At 43.0% G+C, this 20,300-nt stretch overlaps 1 protein-coding gene across 2 annotated transcripts in view; it reads right to left on the bottom strand.

Moving 5' to 3' along the window:
* Positions 1 to 20,300, bottom strand: part of SIK3 (SIK family kinase 3) — a 197,806-nt gene that overhangs the window by 60,638 nt on the left and 116,868 nt on the right. For both annotated transcript variants that reach the window (XM_080930375.1, XM_080930376.1), the window contains exon 4: positions 11,074 to 11,235. In XM_080930375.1, coding sequence (XP_080786501.1) covers positions 11,074 to 11,235 — 162 coding nt within the window. The remainder of the gene's footprint in view (positions 1 to 11,073; positions 11,236 to 20,300) is intronic.

Below are 20,300 nucleotides of genomic sequence, written 5' to 3'. Positions count from 1 at the left end.
CTTTTACAGAGCACAATGAACAAAGACTTCTTTAAATTTTAAACAGAACCTAACAATACCAAACGGAAACCCAGTATTTAAATACAGTATTTGTCAAATTAAAAATCAAAGGCCAGGCATGATCGTGGCACTCAAAAGGCAGAGGCAGGCAGCTCTCTGTAAATTGGAGGGCAGCCATTGGCTACTTAGTGAGACCATGCCCCAAAACAACAACAACAACAACAACAACAACAACAACAACAACAACAACACCCAGCCAGCCAACCAACCCAAACAAACAAAACTATGAAGCCAAGGAGATGACTATCAGCTGGGTGACCAAACAAGCTTGATAAACTTGAGTTTGGTTCCTTGAAACCGTGTAAAGGTGGAAGGAGAGAATCAACTAAACAGAGTTGTCTTCTGACCTCTACAAGTATTCCTTGGCATGCAAAGCCACACACATACATCATGAACATACACAATAATAAATTAAGAATTTAGACATGACCAGATAAGGGAGGTGGGAGTGGCATTTAGATAGCTCAAAGGTATGGCCTTGGAGTTATAAGCCAGGTGGGAAAAAAAATATGACTTCTTAGGTCAAAGCTAAGTGATTATCTGACCAGAGATGTGAGCACTGTATCCCTGAGAGATGTATGTGGTAAGAGAAAAAAAAAGTACTTCTAATGCCTGATGCTCCACCAATGTGCTCTCAAAACAATAGGGACAAGGCAGAGATGGTCCTCAGTGACCTGGAAATTTGTCTGTGGACAAGAAAAACACTGACAAGAGAATTATGATTATCTTTTGAGCCTTAAGGGGCAACTGGTATGTAAGAAACAAAGGTGACTTCCTTCCTTCCTTCCTTCATTTTTGAGATAGGCTTCTCTGTATAGGCTGTCCTGTTCCTGTTGGCCTGGAACTCACTCTGTAAACCAGGCTAGGCTGGCCACAAACTCAGAGACTTATCTGCCTCTGCCTCCCAAGTGCTGGCTTACATAAGGATTCTATCAAGAATTCAGAGAAATCTTAGCTAGAGACGGTGGTGTATGCTTATAATGCTAGCACATGAAGGAACAGCCAGGAGGACTGCTTCAAGTCAAAGGACCTGCAAAGTCAATAGAGCAAATTCAAGGCCAGTGTGGACTACAGTACAGAATAAAATCCTAATCGAAGGAAGGAAGGAAGGAAGGAAGGAAGGAAGGAAGGAAGGAAGGAAGGAAGGAAGGAAGGAAAGAAGGAAGTAAGGAAGGAAGGAAGAGTGGAGGGCATGTCTGGGTGTACCCAAGGACACCTGGTGGGAGCCTCCCTCCCCCCCAGACAAGCTCCATCTCACACTGCCGTACCCCAGAGCTTACTACCAGTATCAGCTACCAGGCTGGCCTTGGGCTTGAAGCAATCTTGTTCCTCTGCCTGCCAAACACTTCAATTTCAGTTGTGGGTCACCACACCCAGGTACAAACTCCTTTTAAAATTAAGTATTGTCTTAAAACATCCCAAGAAAGAAAACAAACAAACAAACAACAACAACAACAACAAAACCCAATTCTTTTGTTTTTGCTTGATTTATGATCAAATAGTTTAGTCCGGCCTGTAATACATGGAAATCTGTCTCAACTATCCTATCCCTTCCTCAATGAAGAAACAAACTGCTTGATTTAAGGAACTTTGGTATTATGGCACATACATACTTTCAGAAACTGAGGCAGGAGAATCTTGAGTGTGAGGCTAGCTTCTAGTTGATAAAAGAAAAGCAAGACTGAAAAGTCCTTCGTAAATTTCAAGCAGAGTCATGTCACCATTAACAGCACCCACACTAACTCACTTATGAAAAAGATTCATATCAGTCAATATATAAGGCTTATTTTAGAAGCAGCGTATGCAGTGAAATTAATTAATTACAATAGGTAAAGCTTGGCATTTGGAATGGACATATTAGAACCAAACCCAACAAGTCAGTTTATCTGAATTATTTTTTTAAGATTTTATTTATTTATTTTATATATGATAAATGCACCGTAGCTGTCTTCAGACACACCAGAAGAAGGCACCAGATCCCACTAGAGATGGTTGTGAGCCACCATGTGGTTGTTAGGAATTGAACTCAGAACCTCCGGGAGAGCAGTCAGTGCTCTCAACCACTGAGCCATCTCTCCAACCCCTATCTGAATTATTTTTGTGTTTTGTTTTTGCAAAGAATAAATGGATTTGCAAGCTTAGGGCTATGATTTACAATAGTCTATAATATTACACACGAATGCACTACAGTATGTATACATTTATAGATATATGGCTATTAGTATAGAATATTTGAATTGATTATGTTTACATTATGTGTGTATGTTCATCTGTCTATACTCAAGGTTTTAAAGCATTAGCAGCATGTCTTGATGTGCTATACAATAACTGTGATAATCAGGGTGACTCACAATTTTGATTAAGTGAATCTTGAAGCACTGCATAATTAATCCTTTATTTTTATTATTTTGATCTTCAACATTAGTGTTCCTTATTTCTTACATAGTCCAAGGGTTCATAACACATAAATTTAACAAAATACAAGGAAAATCTGCCTCCTGGTAAAGATTATCATGGCAAGCAACTACATCAATGAGTGTGCTGAGTGAGGAGCTTGCCCATCAGCCCCTGCCTGAAGGTACACACACTTAAATCATACTTAGAGGCACTCAGAGGAGGGTGGGAAGACCTAAACAACTACTCCATTGATTAGCTCCTAAGAAATAAAAAGGGCAAGGGGAAATCATTGTCATTTTGTGGGAGCGGGTGGTTGAGGCAGGTCGGTCTTGAACTAGCTGCACAGCAAATGATGTCCCCGAGCAGCTGAACCTGTTTCCACTTATAACACAGAACCACAGCAGACAAAAACGAATGTTTCAATTTTAACTTTGCACTCTTTCCATATGCAACATACATGTTCATGTAAATAGATACATATATACATATATATCTCAAATACTTTTGAATAAAAGAATAAAAGAATTTTGATATTTCACTTACAGAATTCCAGTCTTAGGAGCAAGATTTAGGAAAAATAATTTTAATTAAAAATTATTTATGTATGTATTTCTATTCTTGAGGAATGTAGTGCTCTCAGAGGCCAGAAGAGGGTTTCACATTCCTTGCACATCTCAATACAAGTGTGACAGACAACCAAAGTGGGCCACTTGCAAGAGCAGTCCATACCTTTAACTTCCAGGCCTCTCTCTAATCCTCAGAAGACATAACTTTTCAGAGTGTTTTACTATTATTTGTGTTATTTATTAAAATTAATTTACACCTGTTCTGTGCATACATGTAGGTGCATGCACCTGTGTACTTGTGGGAAGCCAAAAAGAGTGATTCCCCAAAGCCAGAGTGACAGGTGTGACCCAGGTTTGTTACATGGCTGCTGGGGTCAGGACCGTAGTCCTCATGGATGCATGGCAGGCATTCTTAACCAGTGAACCATCTCTCCAGTTTCCAATTTTTCAGATATTATTTTCCAACCACTTAGCATGTACCAGAGTTACTTAGCACCTTCTACATGAGTGTCACATGCCATTCCACAGGCACAGCAAAAGCTAGGTTCAATTATGACCCGAATTTAGCAGGTCACAATGGTCTTCTCTGGCTCCTGTCAGCCTGGAAGGTGTGAAGGTGACCCAAATAAAGTGCTAGGTCAGGGATAAGGAATGGACCAAGGGATGAATGCAGCACAGGGCTCTGTGGGGACAGCTGCTCTCAGAAACCCAAGGTTTCTACCCTCTGAATTCTCTTATGGATCGCAAAAGTGCTCGCTCACAAAGTGTTTTGATTTTTAATAAACACCACTCTCTCAATCTCACTGCACCAAGGCCCGAACTTTCCACTGTCTCTTAAAGCCATGCACTCTGGAAACACTTCCCATAGGGCTGAAGGTCCGTGCTGCCTCCCACTGCCAACTAAAACAATAACACAGGAGTGGAAACTGTCTCACAGAGCCCATTCTGGGAGTGGACACTTAAAGGGGAAACTTTCCAACTTCCTTTGGTTAAAGAAAATAAGTTTCCACAATTTTCAAAACATTTTCATAATGTCTGAAGCTTGAAAGCTCTTTTCTTTAGGGAGTAAGTCAGCTATGCTTAACACTTTTTAAAAAAAAATATGGATATCTCACTACTCAATCTTTGGGAATAAGACTTAAATGGCTTTCAAATAGCAGTGTATTGACCATTAAACAAGAACATACCATTTACTGTTGATGGTTAAACAATAATTTCTATTGCAAACAAATATTTGATATGAAGTTCCTTCTCCATGGCTCAGATACGCCATTGCTCACATGTCCTGCAAATTCTCTGCCTTTTCATGCTTTTGCCTTTTCTTCCCTTCCCATGTCTGCAGCCACTAGTCTCATATCTTACCACTCAGCAGCCTTTTAACTGGTCCTACTATCTTCTTGCCCTTCTTTCTCCCCAATTCTTTTTCTATCTATAGTGAAGATATCTTATTATGTCTTAATAGTCATGCAATTTCACAGTTTAGTGAAGAAAAAACCCTTCTATTTCTTACACATTTTTTAAAAAATGTATTGCACATGCCTACATGCATCCACATGTGTTATGGCACACATGTAGAGCTCAGTTATTTCCTTCCACCTAGTTTTTGAGGCAGTCTCTTGAGTCTGCTATGCTGTGAACTCCAGGCTGGCTGACATACTAGCTTCCCATCCTGTAGCTGGTCTGCAGATGTGTCATGCATATTCTACTATACTTGGGCCTCGGCTTCCCAGCAGAACCAAAATAAAACCCCACATCCTGGCATGTGCATCTGGTCCTGGCCATTTCTGTCACCTTAACTCCTTCCAATCTCCCTTTTTGGCCCTGGCCATGCTGACCTCTCCCTTAGACTCCCCTCTTCTCTCTGACTTGGCACTATCTTCCTGGAAGCTTTGCCTATCCTGATTAAATCAGTCGATCACATTACTCAGATCTTTCTTTTATTAAAGTTGTGTCTTTATCAGAATGATATCAAAAGGGACAGTTTCCTCTGCTGCTGCATCCCCAGGACCTCAACCAGTGACCACACAGTAGGCGGTTTATCCATATTTGCTCAAGGAGCCCGTGCAAGTCTCCCCTATACTTTGCTGATCCCACTATCCTCCAAGCTTTACATCAGACATTATGTCTTGAGTAAGGCATTCATGTCATTGGCATGAAGTCTAAATCAGGAAAGCTTGGAGGGTTTTGTTCTTTACAGTGTCCTGGGCTTATGATCAACACCAGCGCCCAACTTCATCTTTCCGCCATCACTTTGTGCCTTCTGTCCCTCAGTAAATGAAGAACTTAATCCCAAAGCCATGGTGGCACAGCTTCCAAATTCTCTTGATCTGTCGCTTTTCCGCTCTCTGTTCCCTACATCCACCAGCAGGCTGGTGCCCATTTTAAAATGCATGGGACAGCCTAGAGCAGTGACAGCAATCTCTAGAGAGAAAGACTTTATTCTCAGGAGAGGGACGGAAGAGTAGAGCATGAGGGACCAAAAGTGGGGGCCTTGTGGCAGGAGAAACACAGACCACCTAGGAAAGAATACCTGCACCCCAGACTCCTCTCTTGGGAACAGTTAATATGTGATGATTTGCCCCACAGAACCATGTTCCCTTCATGCCCTTCTTCGTGCTTTTCTATTTTGTTTGTGTGCTTGTACTAGGGTCTCTTCTGTGTAAATCTCCTGAAGGTTCTTGGCTTTTCCACCCACTTCTCCAGCAGGGGCCTTGGGTCAAATGTTCCTGAAGCTGAGCTGCAGGACCTCAAAGGAGTGGATGGTTATCTAGTTGAATACCTTTCCAAAGAGAATGCCAGGGTGAGCCCTACATCAGACTAGGTGTGCCCCAAGGTACTCTTCTGCGTTTGGGGCCTGCAAACCATTCTAGTTCTTTCTGCAGGACTTCCATGTCCTGGGACTCCTTGGGACTGAATTCCACCTTCTCCAACTTAGCAGCTCTGAGGTGGACAGTGCAGGCCCCAGAGAAGAGATCCTCTGAACTGTTCCCCATCCCAACTCCTGCATGGCACCCAGGGTTCAATCTCCAGGCCCCATCCAATTTGAGGGCCACAATCTGTTATTCCTCCACAGAACTCACATGTCAGGGGATACGGAAAGACCCCCAACCTAGCCCAACTCCAAACCTAGCCCAACCTCCAGATTCCATGTCCACTTGGAGAGCCTTGGAAGCTTAGCCATGTCTGAGGGTCCACCCAGCCTGGCTCCAGCCTTTCTGACCTCATCACTCCCAGCTGGTAGGGATGAGAAGGCAAAGTCCAAAGTCAGTGTCTGGCCATGGGGAAGAACGGGCACCTCAGGCAGAGAAGTCTGAATCCTGAGGTTCTTGTACACGGTAGGTGTGTGCTAGCATGGTGGGGTGAGGCAGCAAACAGAGTGTGCTTATAGATCCTGTGCATTTCCAGTAAGCAAGTTTTACACACTAAAGCATGTTCTTCAGCCTTTGGAAGTATATGGTGATTATACTGCATCATTAATGGGTCAGAACGTATCTCTGTCACATGAACTGTAGTGAAGAGATTAAACACTATCAGCCAGGGATGATCCCCTGCATGGGCTGTGGACTCAATATACTTCATTACAGAATCAAGCACACCTGAAATATGGGAACTGAAGGGTTAAAAGCTAAGACTCCCCTCCTTTCCTCAGCAGCAGGTACATGAAGAGGTTTGCATGGGTGTGGGTCATAAATCCATTCTAGAAGTTAAAAGCACTGGAAGATGAAAGGGTTCTAATGTTTTGGAACATACTGTATCTCCATATACAAAGGCATTGAGTGATACACGGGAAAGGCCCTATGCAGCACAACTCTGGCACTCTCTAACTGCCAGAGCTCTGAATGTGTGGAGCCCCAGAGAACCTCGGATGCTTGTGGGCAGGAGTCACTTTTTCCACTCTGTTTGCTGTTGAACCACCTGAACAAGGAGCCTTTGGAGACAATGGCCAAGGCCCCAGCTGACCCAGATTTTCAGCTCCAGATCTTGCAACTTTGCCTGCAAATGCTGGAGCCTCACTTTGAACAACCCCCCCCCCCCCACTGGATTCTACAGAAGACAGATTTGTTACTGCTATTAACAAGGATATCTAAATTCTACAATAAGGAAAAAAAGCCCAACTATATAGTGAATTTTTCTTCCCTCTAGAAATAGATAAAGAAAACTGAATACACATAAAAACCCGTGAAGTATAGAATTACAGTTGACTATATCAACTATCCACAAGTTACACCAAGGGACCACAAGCTCCACCAGGGCTAGCACTAGACTAGCATGGACATGACGTAAGCTGTCTGTAGTGTCAACTACTAAACAGTATTGCACAGCAAGTCCCTCAAAACATAAACAGAACACAAACAAACCAGAACTTATCTTCCACAGAAAACACAATTTGAGAGAGGATCCTACTCTGTAGTCTTGGCTGGCCTGAAATTCATTATGTGGTTATTTGGGTAACCTTGAATTCATAGCAATGCTTCTGCCTCTGCATTCAAGTATAACAGTTGCTAACATGAACAAGTTGGGTGTGGTGGAGCCCAGGAGGCAGAGGCAGAAAGGCCTGGTCTACAGTTCCAGGCCAGGGCCATACAGTGAAACCCTGCCCCCATTTTTTTGCTTTTATAACTATTTGTTTGCTTGCTTGCTTGTTTATTTATTTATTTATTTATTTATTTATTTATTTATTTATTTATTTATTTATTTATTTATTGGGGAGGGCAACACACATGGAGATCAGAGGACAACTAACTCGCCAGGGTCAATTCCCTCACACGTGGGTGCTGGAGGTTTAAACAGGTCAAACTGGGCAGCAAATACCTTTAGCAGCTGAGCTACCAGAATGTTTTTAAAACAAAAACCACTTGGATAAATAATTGGCATAAAAATGTTAAATGCTTACATTTCATAATTGAAATTTTTATTAGCTCAAAAATAAATTGTTCTTTTTAACACACATAATTTAAAGATGAGGTTCCAAAGATTGAGGATTTTTTTTTTTTTTGGGGGGGTGGTACCAGGGATTGAACCTAATTGATACTAGGTATGCATTCTGCAGCTGAGTGTGCCTACCATGTTTCAATTTTGAGACAGGGTCTCAAAAAAGTTGCCCAGGCTGGCCTCAAACTTAAAATTAAAATTCTCCTACCTTAGTCTCACTAGTGGCTAAGATGCGTGTGCCAGGACTAATAACACTCTTCTCCCCACCCCAGGCAAAGATGGTGGTATTATGCCTACACTACAACCTATCTAGAGACTAAATTAGGAGGCTGTTGAGTTAGAAGCCAGTCCAAGCTATAACACACACACACACAGAGTGCATTTTCTATCTTGTAAATATATGTCTTTCATATACAGTGGCTTCCTCCTAAGGCTTCTAATATAATATCAAAAATGACCACTGGAAAGAGCGTGGCTCTAATCGTTGTTTTAAGCTCTTAAAGTTTCATCACTTCCCACCCAGTCCACTCTGTACTTAGCTGTTCTACTCGGACTCCAGTAAAGGCATTTCCTTTAGTGATCCATTAAGTGCAAGTACGAGCGAGAATTCCTTCTAATACTTGTGCAAACACACCAAGCTCAAGGCCTGAGAAGCCTCGTAACGAGGGCATGCAAATGAGCCCATGAGCAGTCGCCCATGATAAACTCTGGGCATGGAGGCAGACCACGGACTACTCAATGATAAACTCTGGGCATGGAGGCAGACCATGGACTACAGTCCCACTTTAGTCTTTGTTTTGTTCTGAAAACAAATACTGAAAATGTAAACACTTAAAATGAACGTTAAAACTTCGCCGAAGTATATACACTGAAACACAGAGGGAGTAGGGCTGGCTGCGATTGCCCCAGTGGCTTTCACTGATGCACCAGCAGTGGACTGTTACTGCGACTGCTTGGATTTGTTGTAAATTACTCACATGCACAAAAATCTTTAAAATCACCTTCCACTAATACTTCCATAATTATAGTTTCAATCATCAATGACCTTTGCTTGTATTCTCGGTTTCTTTCGAAAAAACTAAGTGACACAGAAATGTTCCTTAACTTAATCAGAATGACCCTAAAGTAAAACTCATAAACCAAGCATAAAAACAATACAACACAACACAAAAAGAAACACTTTAAACTTAGGTCATATGTGCAGAATAAAACTATAAAATACAAAGAGGGGCTTTCTTTAAACTACTTAATAGTCCGATGGCAATGGGAATGGCTCTGTGACTGGCTTGAACAATGTCCTCCAAACACAGCCATGTGCCAAGCATCCCCCTCCTTGTGAATGTCAAAGGAGCTTTCACGTTAAACTGCGGAGGTAGTCTTGGATTATGTAGGAGGACCTGATGCGATGACAGGGTTCCTTAAAGTACCAAGAATCAGAAGGAACAGAGCCACCACAATGGAACCATGAGGTTGGTCTGCCTTGAAGATGGAGCCTGTGCCAAGAAAGGCAGGCTCCCTCTACAAGGTAAAAAAAGGCCCCCAGGAACCAGGCCTGTTGACCAGGTGCTTTATGCTGCTGACCTCCAGAGCTGACTTAGAAAGCATCGGAATTTGTGCCGCTTTGTTTTACCAACAGAAAGAAGCTAAGATCCTCCCCTCAGTTTCCCTGTGTCTCATGTCTGACTTTTTCAAGTTTTGGCATATACTACTTACAATTAATTTCACTGAAGCTACATAATAAAATAATAATAATAATAATAATAATAATAATAATAATAATAATAATAATAATAATAACAACAACAAAAGAGGTTTGGCATTGCCAAGTCTTTCCACATTACCTAATTCTATGGGAACAGCCACAGTGCCATGAAGACAAAGGAAAATCATGGTTTCATGTGAAGTGATATCCTTTGACAGGCTAAGGCAGGATGAGTCAGAATGCTTGGCTTAGTCTCAACCTAAAAGAAAACCTTTGACTCTTCTTGCCTGCTGTGTCATGCTGAGGCTCGACACAGTGAAAGACTATGTGTGGTTCAGAACACGTGCAGCTGTCAGTCTGAGATCAGGATGGAATCGAGCTGTTCCAAGTTCTTAAAAGAGGATGGGCCTTCCCCTAAGAGACAAGCACTGCAGCTGGCAGGGGTTTGCTCAAGTACTTAAACCTGGAACAAGATATAAATCTGAACTCTCAACTCCTGCCCCAATTACAGGGAAATCTGAGAACAGCTATTGACTCCATGGTATTGCAAGGCAGTTGTAGTCAAACAATACTCCAATTTTCAGCATGAACTACTTTATTTTCTTCTGGGAGATAAGGGACATACAATATATTATTAGAAACTGTCAAAGACAAAAAAAATTACCCATTTTCTATTTTTAGTTGCTACACACTCTCTGTCTGCTAATCGGTAGGAGATGGACTTGTATCTGTTAGGCAAATGCTGATAGGTCAGAGCAACAAGTATAAGCCAATCAGGAAGAAACTTAGAAGTTAGCCAGGCAGAGTAGTGGAATATGATAAGGGGATGGGCTAAAATAAAAAACAGGTTAAAACTGGCTGAGTAGTTCACGTAGTAAATTATGGGAGCTGGAAGCATGTATCTATGTCTGTAGGAGAAGGAAATACTCAGAACAATCTGAATATCTCCTAAGCCTCTTCTCCTCTGAAGAGATAAAGCAGCGCTAAATAAACATTGTATGGTGCACGGAGCACTGTAAGACCTGTTCTTACAAACCCTCATCAAGCACAGTTTGAGGACTGAGCAAGGGCAAACCAGCCTGGAGCATACCACTTCAGAGGCTTTGCTTTCTACTTTAAAAAAAAAAATATTCCTCATTATTTACAAAGGATTTATTAAAGTAATAGAACTTGAAATACTACCTTTTCCTTTCTTCCTAAAGAGTTCCTGCTAATGTCATATTTTAAAATGTACTATGGAAGTTTATTAATTTTCAGGTTATTAAAGGAGATTCTGGAGTGGGGACAGCTCAGTGGAAGATGTGTCCTCATCATGGACAAGCCCCACCTCTAATTTTTAAAAAAAGACTAAACTGCCCCTACTTTAACCATGACTCCTGTCTTCGGCACCTACATTTACACACACACACACCTCACCTGCTATTTTGATATTCAGATTGGCGTCCAGAAGCAAATTTTCGGCTTTTAAATCCCGATGAACGATATTACGACAGTGACAAAAATACACAGCTGTGACTATCTGTTTGAACTTCCGCCGAGCTTCCTTCTCTGCCATTCTTCCATGGGCCACCAAGTGGTCTGTGGGGAACAACAGCAGAGTCAGTAACCACCCAAGATGCTGGCAGAGCCCTACATGCAGTTTAAGGAGGCAAGTGAGTATCCATCAGATAACAGAGTTAAACAGTGAACAGAGAGGCTTCGGAGAAGGCTCAGCACCACACATGGTGGGTTCTCATCTGAGGCCTTCCTCTGACCTCCACAGGTACCAGGTATGCATGTGGTGCAAACACATACGTGCAGCTGAAACATTAATTTACATGCATAAATCTAAAACAAACAAAACAACAAAACCTGAAGGGAATTGAAGGAGAACAAGGTATGCTCCTGTGCACATCCATAAAGTTCACTAGCACCTGAGCCCAACTTTAAGCCTGCGCCCGCTGTGAAGAGGATGCACATGAGTGCATATTATTGCCTGGCAGTGTGGCACACACCCTTAGTCCCAGCACTTGGGAGGCAGAGGAACTTGGATCTATGAGTTCGGCATCAGCCTGGTCTACAGAGCTCTAGTACAGCCTTGGCTACACAGAAAAACCCTGTCTTGAATCCTCCCCAACACAAAAACACATACAAACAAAAAAGTACACACTGGAAAAGTGTTCTCAAGACTTAATACTTCTTTCCCAGAATTATAACACTTAACACCTTCCTTTTCAACTCCCCCTCAAAAGATTACATGCACATAAGCAAGCACACATGAAGATAAGCATCAGCAGCATTTCCTGTGTTTGAAGAGTGTGTCAAGAAGCAGAGTCTTAGCAACCAACCATCTTAGACAGAGCACACACCATACAGTGCAAGACTGGCCTTATGTTGAGCTCTGTCCATCCTAGCTGCTTTTACTTTTCAAAGTTCTACAATCTGACACAAAAAAAACCATACCTGAGTCACATCTTTATATTTGAATCTGCTCTTCTTAGAACCAAAATATTAATTTTATAGGTAATATGAAGTATCTACCAAGAAAAATGATCAATTGACAACTGGCTAGAATAGAGGGTAATCCCCTCCCCCAAAAGTCCTCACCACGTAACAGACTCTAAAATATTAGAGTTCAGGCTATCTTTAAGACTAAAAAAACGATTTGGTTTTTCCATAGCAATTTTAAAAGTACATCCCCAGTACCTCAGAGTAAGGTACTAGGTCTACACTGGGCCAGCATCATTAATACTCTTAACCCAACTCTATACCATGACAGCTAAACAGATTATAAATGTAAGACTTGGAACTGGAGAGATGGCTCAGCAGTTAAGTGCATAGTAGCTGGGTGGGGTGGTGCACACCTATAATCCCAGTACTTGGGAGGCAGAGGCAGGTGGATCTCCGTGAATTTAAGGCCAGTCTGGTCTAAAGAGAGAGTTCCAGGATAGCCAGGGCTATTCAGAGAAACCCTGTCTTGAAAAACCACACACACACACACACACACACACACAGAGAGAGAGAGAGAGAGAGAGAGAGAGAGAGAGAGAGAGACAGAGACAGAGACAGAGACAGAGACAGAGACATACACAGGGGGGAGGAGGAGGGAAAAGGGTAAGGAGAGATACAAAAAAAGTCATACCATGTTCTGTTGGGAACATCCAATAACCTTCTGTGAAAAGCCCTTTAACCAAAAAGATCTAGCTGGAAAAGGACTGGTTTGCCATCAGAATGTTATCTTATGATCCTGAGATAAGGAAGTGAAAAATTAAGCAATATGAATGTGCATATGCTTATTAATAGTGGTTCACTGAAATCACTCAGTGATTCTGGTGACACCTCACCCACAGGACTAGTGATAGCTATCTGTCTTTAAACTTGAAGGAAAACAGAATCCAGGGTAAAGTGTTACCACTAGAGATAATTGCAAAGACACAGAGCAAGCCAGCCAAGAATCAGGGAGATGGGCAAAGCCAGGTAACTAGAGGAAGATCCATTTAAAGATTTAAAAAATATATAAATTGCATTTTGAAAGCAAGGGACATGATTCTAGAGTGCAAGCATGATGCACGTGCGCGCGCGCGCGCACACACACACACACACACACATCATTATATGTATATAATTACTAAGAAAGATCAGTCGAGCCAGGTGTGGCAAACAAACCTATCATCCTAGTACTTGGGAGGCTGAGGCAGGGGCCATCTTGTTTGAGGCCAGTGTTGGGCCACCTAGGAAGATACTGTTTGAAATCACTAGAAATAGACAAAGCAAACAACCCTTAAAAGACCTGTTATAATGTTTTGTTTTCTGTACACAAGATCTTAAAAGTGGCTCCCTTAAAAACACAAACAAACAAAAAAACCCACCACAGTTACTTGGAACTTAATAGGAAAAAAAGGGTGAGGACAATAAGACTCTAGGCTGAGGTAAGAGACAAGCTTCACACCAAGGACAGATGGAATGGAGAATATTTAGGCTTCTGGTTAGATCCATGGTGTGTGTGTGTGTGTGTGTGTGTGTGTGTGTGTGTGTGTGTGGTGTCTCTGAATAGAGAGTCCCTGACTGAAGACAGCGATGAAACACAAGCTGCTCAGGAACTGGACGTCCATCAGAGGCAGGACACTAGACTTTAAGATCACTTCTAACAGTACCTGTTCCCTGACCCCCATTCCCTTAAGAGGGGCCTAATTATTCTAATAATATGTTTTAGTTGCTAAACTTGGCCTAATTAAAGAGCTTTGAGGAGACCGCTCTTCTTGAGAAACATAAGAATAAACTCTTCTGAAGGGTTACCATCAGAAGCTCATTGGGCCATGCCACCCACTAATTAAAATGCCCAAGAGACATTTGTCTGCCAGTAAACACTAATTACCAAAACACATCAAAGCTTCTCAAATATAACAGAATGATTAATTTTGTGATTTCCAAAATAAGGGATTTTCTTTCATTAAAAAAAAAACTTCTTTATAAATATCTAAGTACCTTATTTTTCTAAAATAATCGTAAAGTTCTCAGAATTGTTATAGAGTTCAGGCTGGTGGAGTGCAGGCTAGTTCTGTTTATCTCCACAATGACACAATGGTTGTCCTTGGATAAAACATTTATACTGCCAACAGCCCCACCTCCCGCTCTGTTCAAAGCAAGTCAACTGTCATAAGCCAGAACCAGCGAAAAGCGCCTGCATTTGGGGATAAATTTGTACTTTTAAGAGTTACCATATACAGCAAATCCTGAATCAGCATTTAAAAATGCATTTACTGCATGCTCACTCAGTGCCATGCAGGGAATAACTAAGAATCCTGTTAGTGTTCCAGGCTCTCCGACAGCCTTCTGTGCTGCACAGAGCTGTTCTACACACCAGCCCTCGTCTCGGTGGGGTCCTGGTGGAAGGCATTAGTGGCAGCATGCTGGGTAGACTGAGATACACTGCACACAGAACTGACTGCAACTACAAACACCCACACACTTCTGAGCCCTCGGTTCAGCTGCAGACACATCAGGCTCTCCAGTGCAGCACTGGACTCACTGCTCCTCGCTGGAGCTCCTCTCCTTCAGCTCTGTCTTACGGGCTCAGGCGCATTCACACCTTAGCCTCAGCTTTTCTTTTCATCCACTGGACTCCCCCCACCCATTAGTTTGCTCTGGGCCACAGATCAGGTGGGCGTGCCAGGAAACCAACAGCCTGCAGTTTCAGTCCCTGTAGATACCTGCCTTTCAGTGGTCTGCTGACAAATAAATGGTCCCTTTATGTTCCTATATACTCAGTAGGCAGGAAACAAAATCCAAGTTTAGATGGGATATTTAACCTCTGATGGAGAAATCCAGAGTCGTAGCCAGCCTACACTCAGGCAGTCAGAGGCTCTGAATCAACAGTGGTGCACTCTCTCACAGCAGGTTCTGAATCCGCTCAACAGTCAAAGAAAAACAGTCTGAACCTCATCAGGATTCCAGCTCTAAGTAACCTCCTCCCGGCCACTGGGAGGATAGTTCTCCTGTGTTTTCGCTACCAATACCAGCCCTAACAGAACGAGTCTCAACTGTCCTCAGGACCTTAGCTTCTGACAGTCTTCCCTCTCCCAGCCAGACATTAAAGAGACACCTGCTTTGTAATGTCTGTCACGCAGACCTTTTCCCACCACTAACTAGTAGCTTATTATTGAAATGTGGTGCTGATTTAAGTTTTCTTTAACTGCAACATGGCTCCATACAGCTATAACAGAAAACGAAATGAGTCTCCATTTTCTTCCCTTTTGAGCTCTTATCAGAAGTGGGGCAGAGGCTCTTCCTCACTTAGCAGTTCTCACAGGCCACTTGCTATGGACCCTCAGGTGCTTCCCGTGACGTCTTTCAAACATCAGTGCACTCTGAGGCTCACACACCCTCCAAGGGTGACAGGACAATGAATGGAGTCTGCGGTTCAAAAGCACCACAGCACTGCACACAGCCGTGCCTCAGAATTCACTCTCACTTTGTCCCAGCCCACCGAGGCTGGGGTGGAGGTGAGATGCGCTGTGGCATATTCTGGTTCTAGCACTTCAAAGAGTGAAACACAGGCCAGTCTTTGCTTGCCTAGACCATCCTCACTAGAGTCTCAGAGGTATGCCGCTAACAGAACGGAGGAAGGGAGCTGACATTTCTTAAAATCAGTCACGTTTCCACTCTGTGCAGACTGTCTCCATTCTTCAGAACGGACGGAAGCCACTGCAGGCAAGCAATGGGCAGAAACTGTGTTTCCTGAGATGAGAGATGAACCATGTCTGCCCTTCCAAACTAACTATAGCCAGTAACCCTTTATGTGCCACTTGGTTCTATCACTTGTTCTTCCTACACCCATGGAAACAACTTCCTGTTTATCAAACAAATGCTTCTTTCCAAAAGAGACAGGGTGAGGCCAAAATAACTCAAGCTGCCCGCAAGCAGGTTAATGAGCACACTAGCTTTGCTCTCCTATTGTCTTACGGACGGGAAGGTCAGGGTGCGGAGGGTGGAGGAAGCAGGCTTGGTGCTCTGTTTCCTGGTAGAAACACACAGCAGGCTTCTGGGCATGCTGGGAGTGCTTCTTGTGGTCTGTCCTGCTTGCCAGTGGTCTGTGTTGTATGTTTCTTCTCCCAGACTAACTATCCAGCACATCAACACAATCTATGAATTCCACCCCTAAAAGTTCCCAGAACCCAGCAAGTTCTCATGCTGGTCTTCACCCTTTCTAACATCACCAATTGTGGTGAACAGCCACCAGATTATCGAGATTTCCTAAGTATTATCCCTAATTCTGCCCAATCTTTCTGCGTTTGTTCTCCGAACACTCACAAGGTATTGAGAAGAGAATACAAACAGGCCCCTTGTACCTCCATGGTCTTCCTCAATGGCTAAATCTCACACAATTACAGAAGAGCAGCATGGCCCAGAGTCTGACAGGGTATGATGTATGCAGTCCGGCGTCGTTTCGTCACACATGCAGATACAGAGCATTCTCACCGTAACCAGGCAGAACTGTTCTTTCTGGGGAGAATGTATGCACATGTGCACACAAGTAAGCCTGTCTTAACTCTAGGGTCCAAAAGATACAGAGATATACTATTACCCTAACGTTCTCCCCGCACTATTCTGTCATGTTCAAACACAGACACAGAGCTATTGCCTTAGGACCACTGTTCTCTCCTGATTTTCTCCCAGCAACATGTGAACTTTGATAGCATTACAGGCGTCTCCCCAAGTCCTCCCTTGACTGCCCTTTGATTTTATCTTATGTGTGGGTGTTTTATTGGCATGCTTATCTATGTATCACGTGTGTGCCTGGTGACCACAGAAGCCAGAAGAGGGCATCGGATCCCCTGGAACTGGAGTCATAGAGGGTTATGAGAAACCACATGGATGCTAAGAATTGAATTCTGGCCCCTCTTCACGAGCAGCAGGCGCTGTTAGTGACTGAGCCAACTCTCCACTGCTCCCTTGGCCCCAGATTCTTCACACTTTGTCATCTTCTGACTAATTACATATCCAGGCAGTGTGCATGTTGTGTCTCTCCTACTAGCAAGTGTCAATAGGGTTTGCCTTCTGTGTTCGTCACAGCTTCTTGCACTCGTACACGTGAGACACTTGACATGTGTCTATTGTTCAGACGACACTGACATGGGAAATGTAACCAGAACAAATGGACTACTGCTCTCAATCTGTGGACACAGGACCCACAACAGAGCTCTGACTACATTCTTTTCTGTAACTCACTTTGCCACTAAGCAGGGTTTGTAAACCAAGGGCATTCTATGTTTTGTTTTTTAAATGCTAGCCTTTTGATACCCAGCCCATTTACATGAATACATAAAGAACGGCTGATTTTTACAGGGATCCTTAAAAAAAAAAAGGACAGGCCCTGGGGTATCTCTATAGCATAAGGTTTGGTGGCTTGTGATAAGGATCCTCTTATCCCAAAAGGTTTTAAATTAAATGTTGCTCATGGTTTCCTGCAGTAAGCAGATGTCTCTCCTGTTACCCCAGCGTATCAGCATGGGCCAGCTAATCTGAATAATATTCTATTCTTGAGTTCCTACAAGGTAGGAAAAAATCGTGCAGTGTGCTTCCGTTTGTGTAGGAGGAACAGAAAAGCAATGTTAAGTGAATAATGTTAATTTAACATTAAAAATGTTAAATAAATATGACTGCTTACTGAGGAAGAATTTATCCTTCTCCTAGTGTACTCTCCTTTAGATTGGGAACTGTTCAATTCTAAATCCAAGACAGAATGCTCAAGACAGGTCTAGAATCTTGTTCAAAAGCACAGGAGTTATTGAGAAGTCAACTGGATACCGTTCCTAAGTGGAATAATTTGAGTAGAAGAGAAAAATGACACAGGACAGGAGGCAGCTCAGTGGCAGAAAGGAGAGAGAGAAAGGGAGAAGACAGTGAGGAGAGAAAGCATGAAACCTCAGTGGGACCAAAGCCCGCCAGCCACATTCAAATCTATGGACTCACAGTCTAACTAGAAACAAAATCAAATCTATGGACTCACAGTCTAACTAGAAACAAAATCAAATCTATGGACTCACAGTCTTACTAGAAATAAAATCGACCCGAGTGGGCCCAACTTTACACTGTCAGGGTTTCAACTTGTATCTTTGTATAGAGCAATGCCTCTAGGTGACCATGTGAGGAGCCGCTTGAACTGGCCAAGGTCAAGAGAGAACCCTGTCAGAAAGGGAGTACAGGCACATAGGTATCTGAATGTCACTAAAGTGGAAATCCAGTCAGAATCCAATACTTGAAGTGAAATGACGAAAAAGATGTACAGAATTCCTGTCTCTCCACCAGGGAATTCCACCTACATTTAAGCAAACTGCAACTACAACTGACATGTTAAAAGAAACAAAGAGCTAGGAGGCTATGTTTCCTGACATGAGACACGATCAGCCAAATTCAATACTTGACACCTTAAAGACAGCCCAGTTTCTTAAGCAAGACTACGTAGGAAAAGGAAGGAATAAACAAAAACTATGCAGCAAGTGGAGAAAGGAGGGTTTCCAGATTATAAAAGGCAAGAGTAAGACAGTTACATGTTAAGCCCTAGCATGCTGTAAACAAGGCTTCATGGACCACTCTGGTGGGAGTTTGGATGACCAGGTCACCAAGACAAACAGGAGACAGTGAAGGCCTGGCTCCTAAGCTTCAGAGAGGAGTTAGAACTTGATTAGAAAATGGGTTAAAGTCCATTTGTATGATATCCTAGAGGGAATCTGGCTACTTTCTCCGTGTGCTGAGAACCCGAGAGAGGCTGAACGGAAGAGTAACGGACTAACTCTTGTGGTGGAGGAAACACAGGAAACAGGCTAGCACTGAGGCTGTGGCATGGCGGCTACTGACAGCTGCCATCCCTTCATCGACGAGAAGTGTCAAGGGCAAAGCAGAAAGATATGAAAGCGTACACTGTGAGAGGAAAGGAGCTGGAGTTTAACCTTACAGGGATATAGAATTTTTAAAGAGATGATGGCAATCTGCACTAAGACTACGGAGCTATGTCCTAAAGGTAAGACCTTGGACACTGGAGGCCCCATTGTATGAACTTGAAAATTCACTTAAAGAAGAAACCCTGAGCTGAGCATGTCATTGAAGGAACCCCCTCCTCCTTGAAAACAGATCCCCAGGGAAGTGTTTTGCCATTAACACACAGAGATTAATACAGCTGTGGTCCACAGAGGTGATGCTCCACTTTGAGTGAGCTGGTAGCAGACATTGGTGGAATTAGCCACATAGTACTGAGGTTTTAGGCATGAAAGACAGAGTGAGATTGTGGGAATCAAGCAGATTTAAGTCACAGTTGGAGAGTGTTGCTGAGGCCAGGCCACGTGTGGCAAGGGAGAGGTTCCTGTAAGAAAGCCCTGAAAGGGCCCTGGGTGAAGCTGTGAAGGTGAAGCCTGAGTTGCAATGGACAGACACTAGACTATTGGGAATGCCAAGGCCATAGGACATCCACTGAGGAAAGCTGCAGGCACCTAGCAGAGCCATCCAGGAGGGAGGCTGTGTGACAGGCAGAACAGGCTGGGGGCTACTCATGTCCCAGATGCAGGCCACAGAGCTTTAAGATTTGGTGTTTTCACTGCTGGGTTTTGGTCTTACTTTGACCCAACTGCTCTGCTCTATGCTCTTTTCTTTCGAAATGGGAATGTTTATTCAGAACTACTATGTATTTGAAGTGTGCAATTTTATAGGGGTTTACAATTAGGAGGCCAGCTTGAGTCTTTTATGACAGTAGGACTTTGGGCTTTCCATCAGTGGTGGAATACTGATAAAAAGCCTGTGAGACTTCAGAAGTTGAACTGAATATTCACACTGTAGATAGCCATGAACCATGGCATAAAAGGTCATGGCTTGAAAGTGTTATGCTGGGAGGCTCTGGGATCACCTTGGAGACAAATTTCTGGGCATATGCATAAGGAACTTTCTCGATTAAGTTACATAAAATGGAAAGTCCAGCCTAACTACAGAGGGACCCTACACCGGCATCGCCACTGTCTGTCTGCTGACTGTGGATGTAATGTGACAGTGTCTGTGCCCACCACTCCTCCGTGCCATGACCAAGCATTAATTCAAACAAACTTTCAGGTTGCTTCTTGTCTAGGATTTTGTTACAGAAACAAGAAAAGTAATAATATAGAAGAGCAAAAGGGAAG

Source organism: Micromys minutus (genome assembly GCF_963924665.1).
Source record: "Micromys minutus genome assembly, chromosome: 16".
Classification (NCBI taxonomy): domain Eukaryota; kingdom Metazoa; phylum Chordata; class Mammalia; order Rodentia; family Muridae; genus Micromys; species Micromys minutus.
This window is presented reverse-complemented; position numbering and strand designations above follow the sequence as displayed.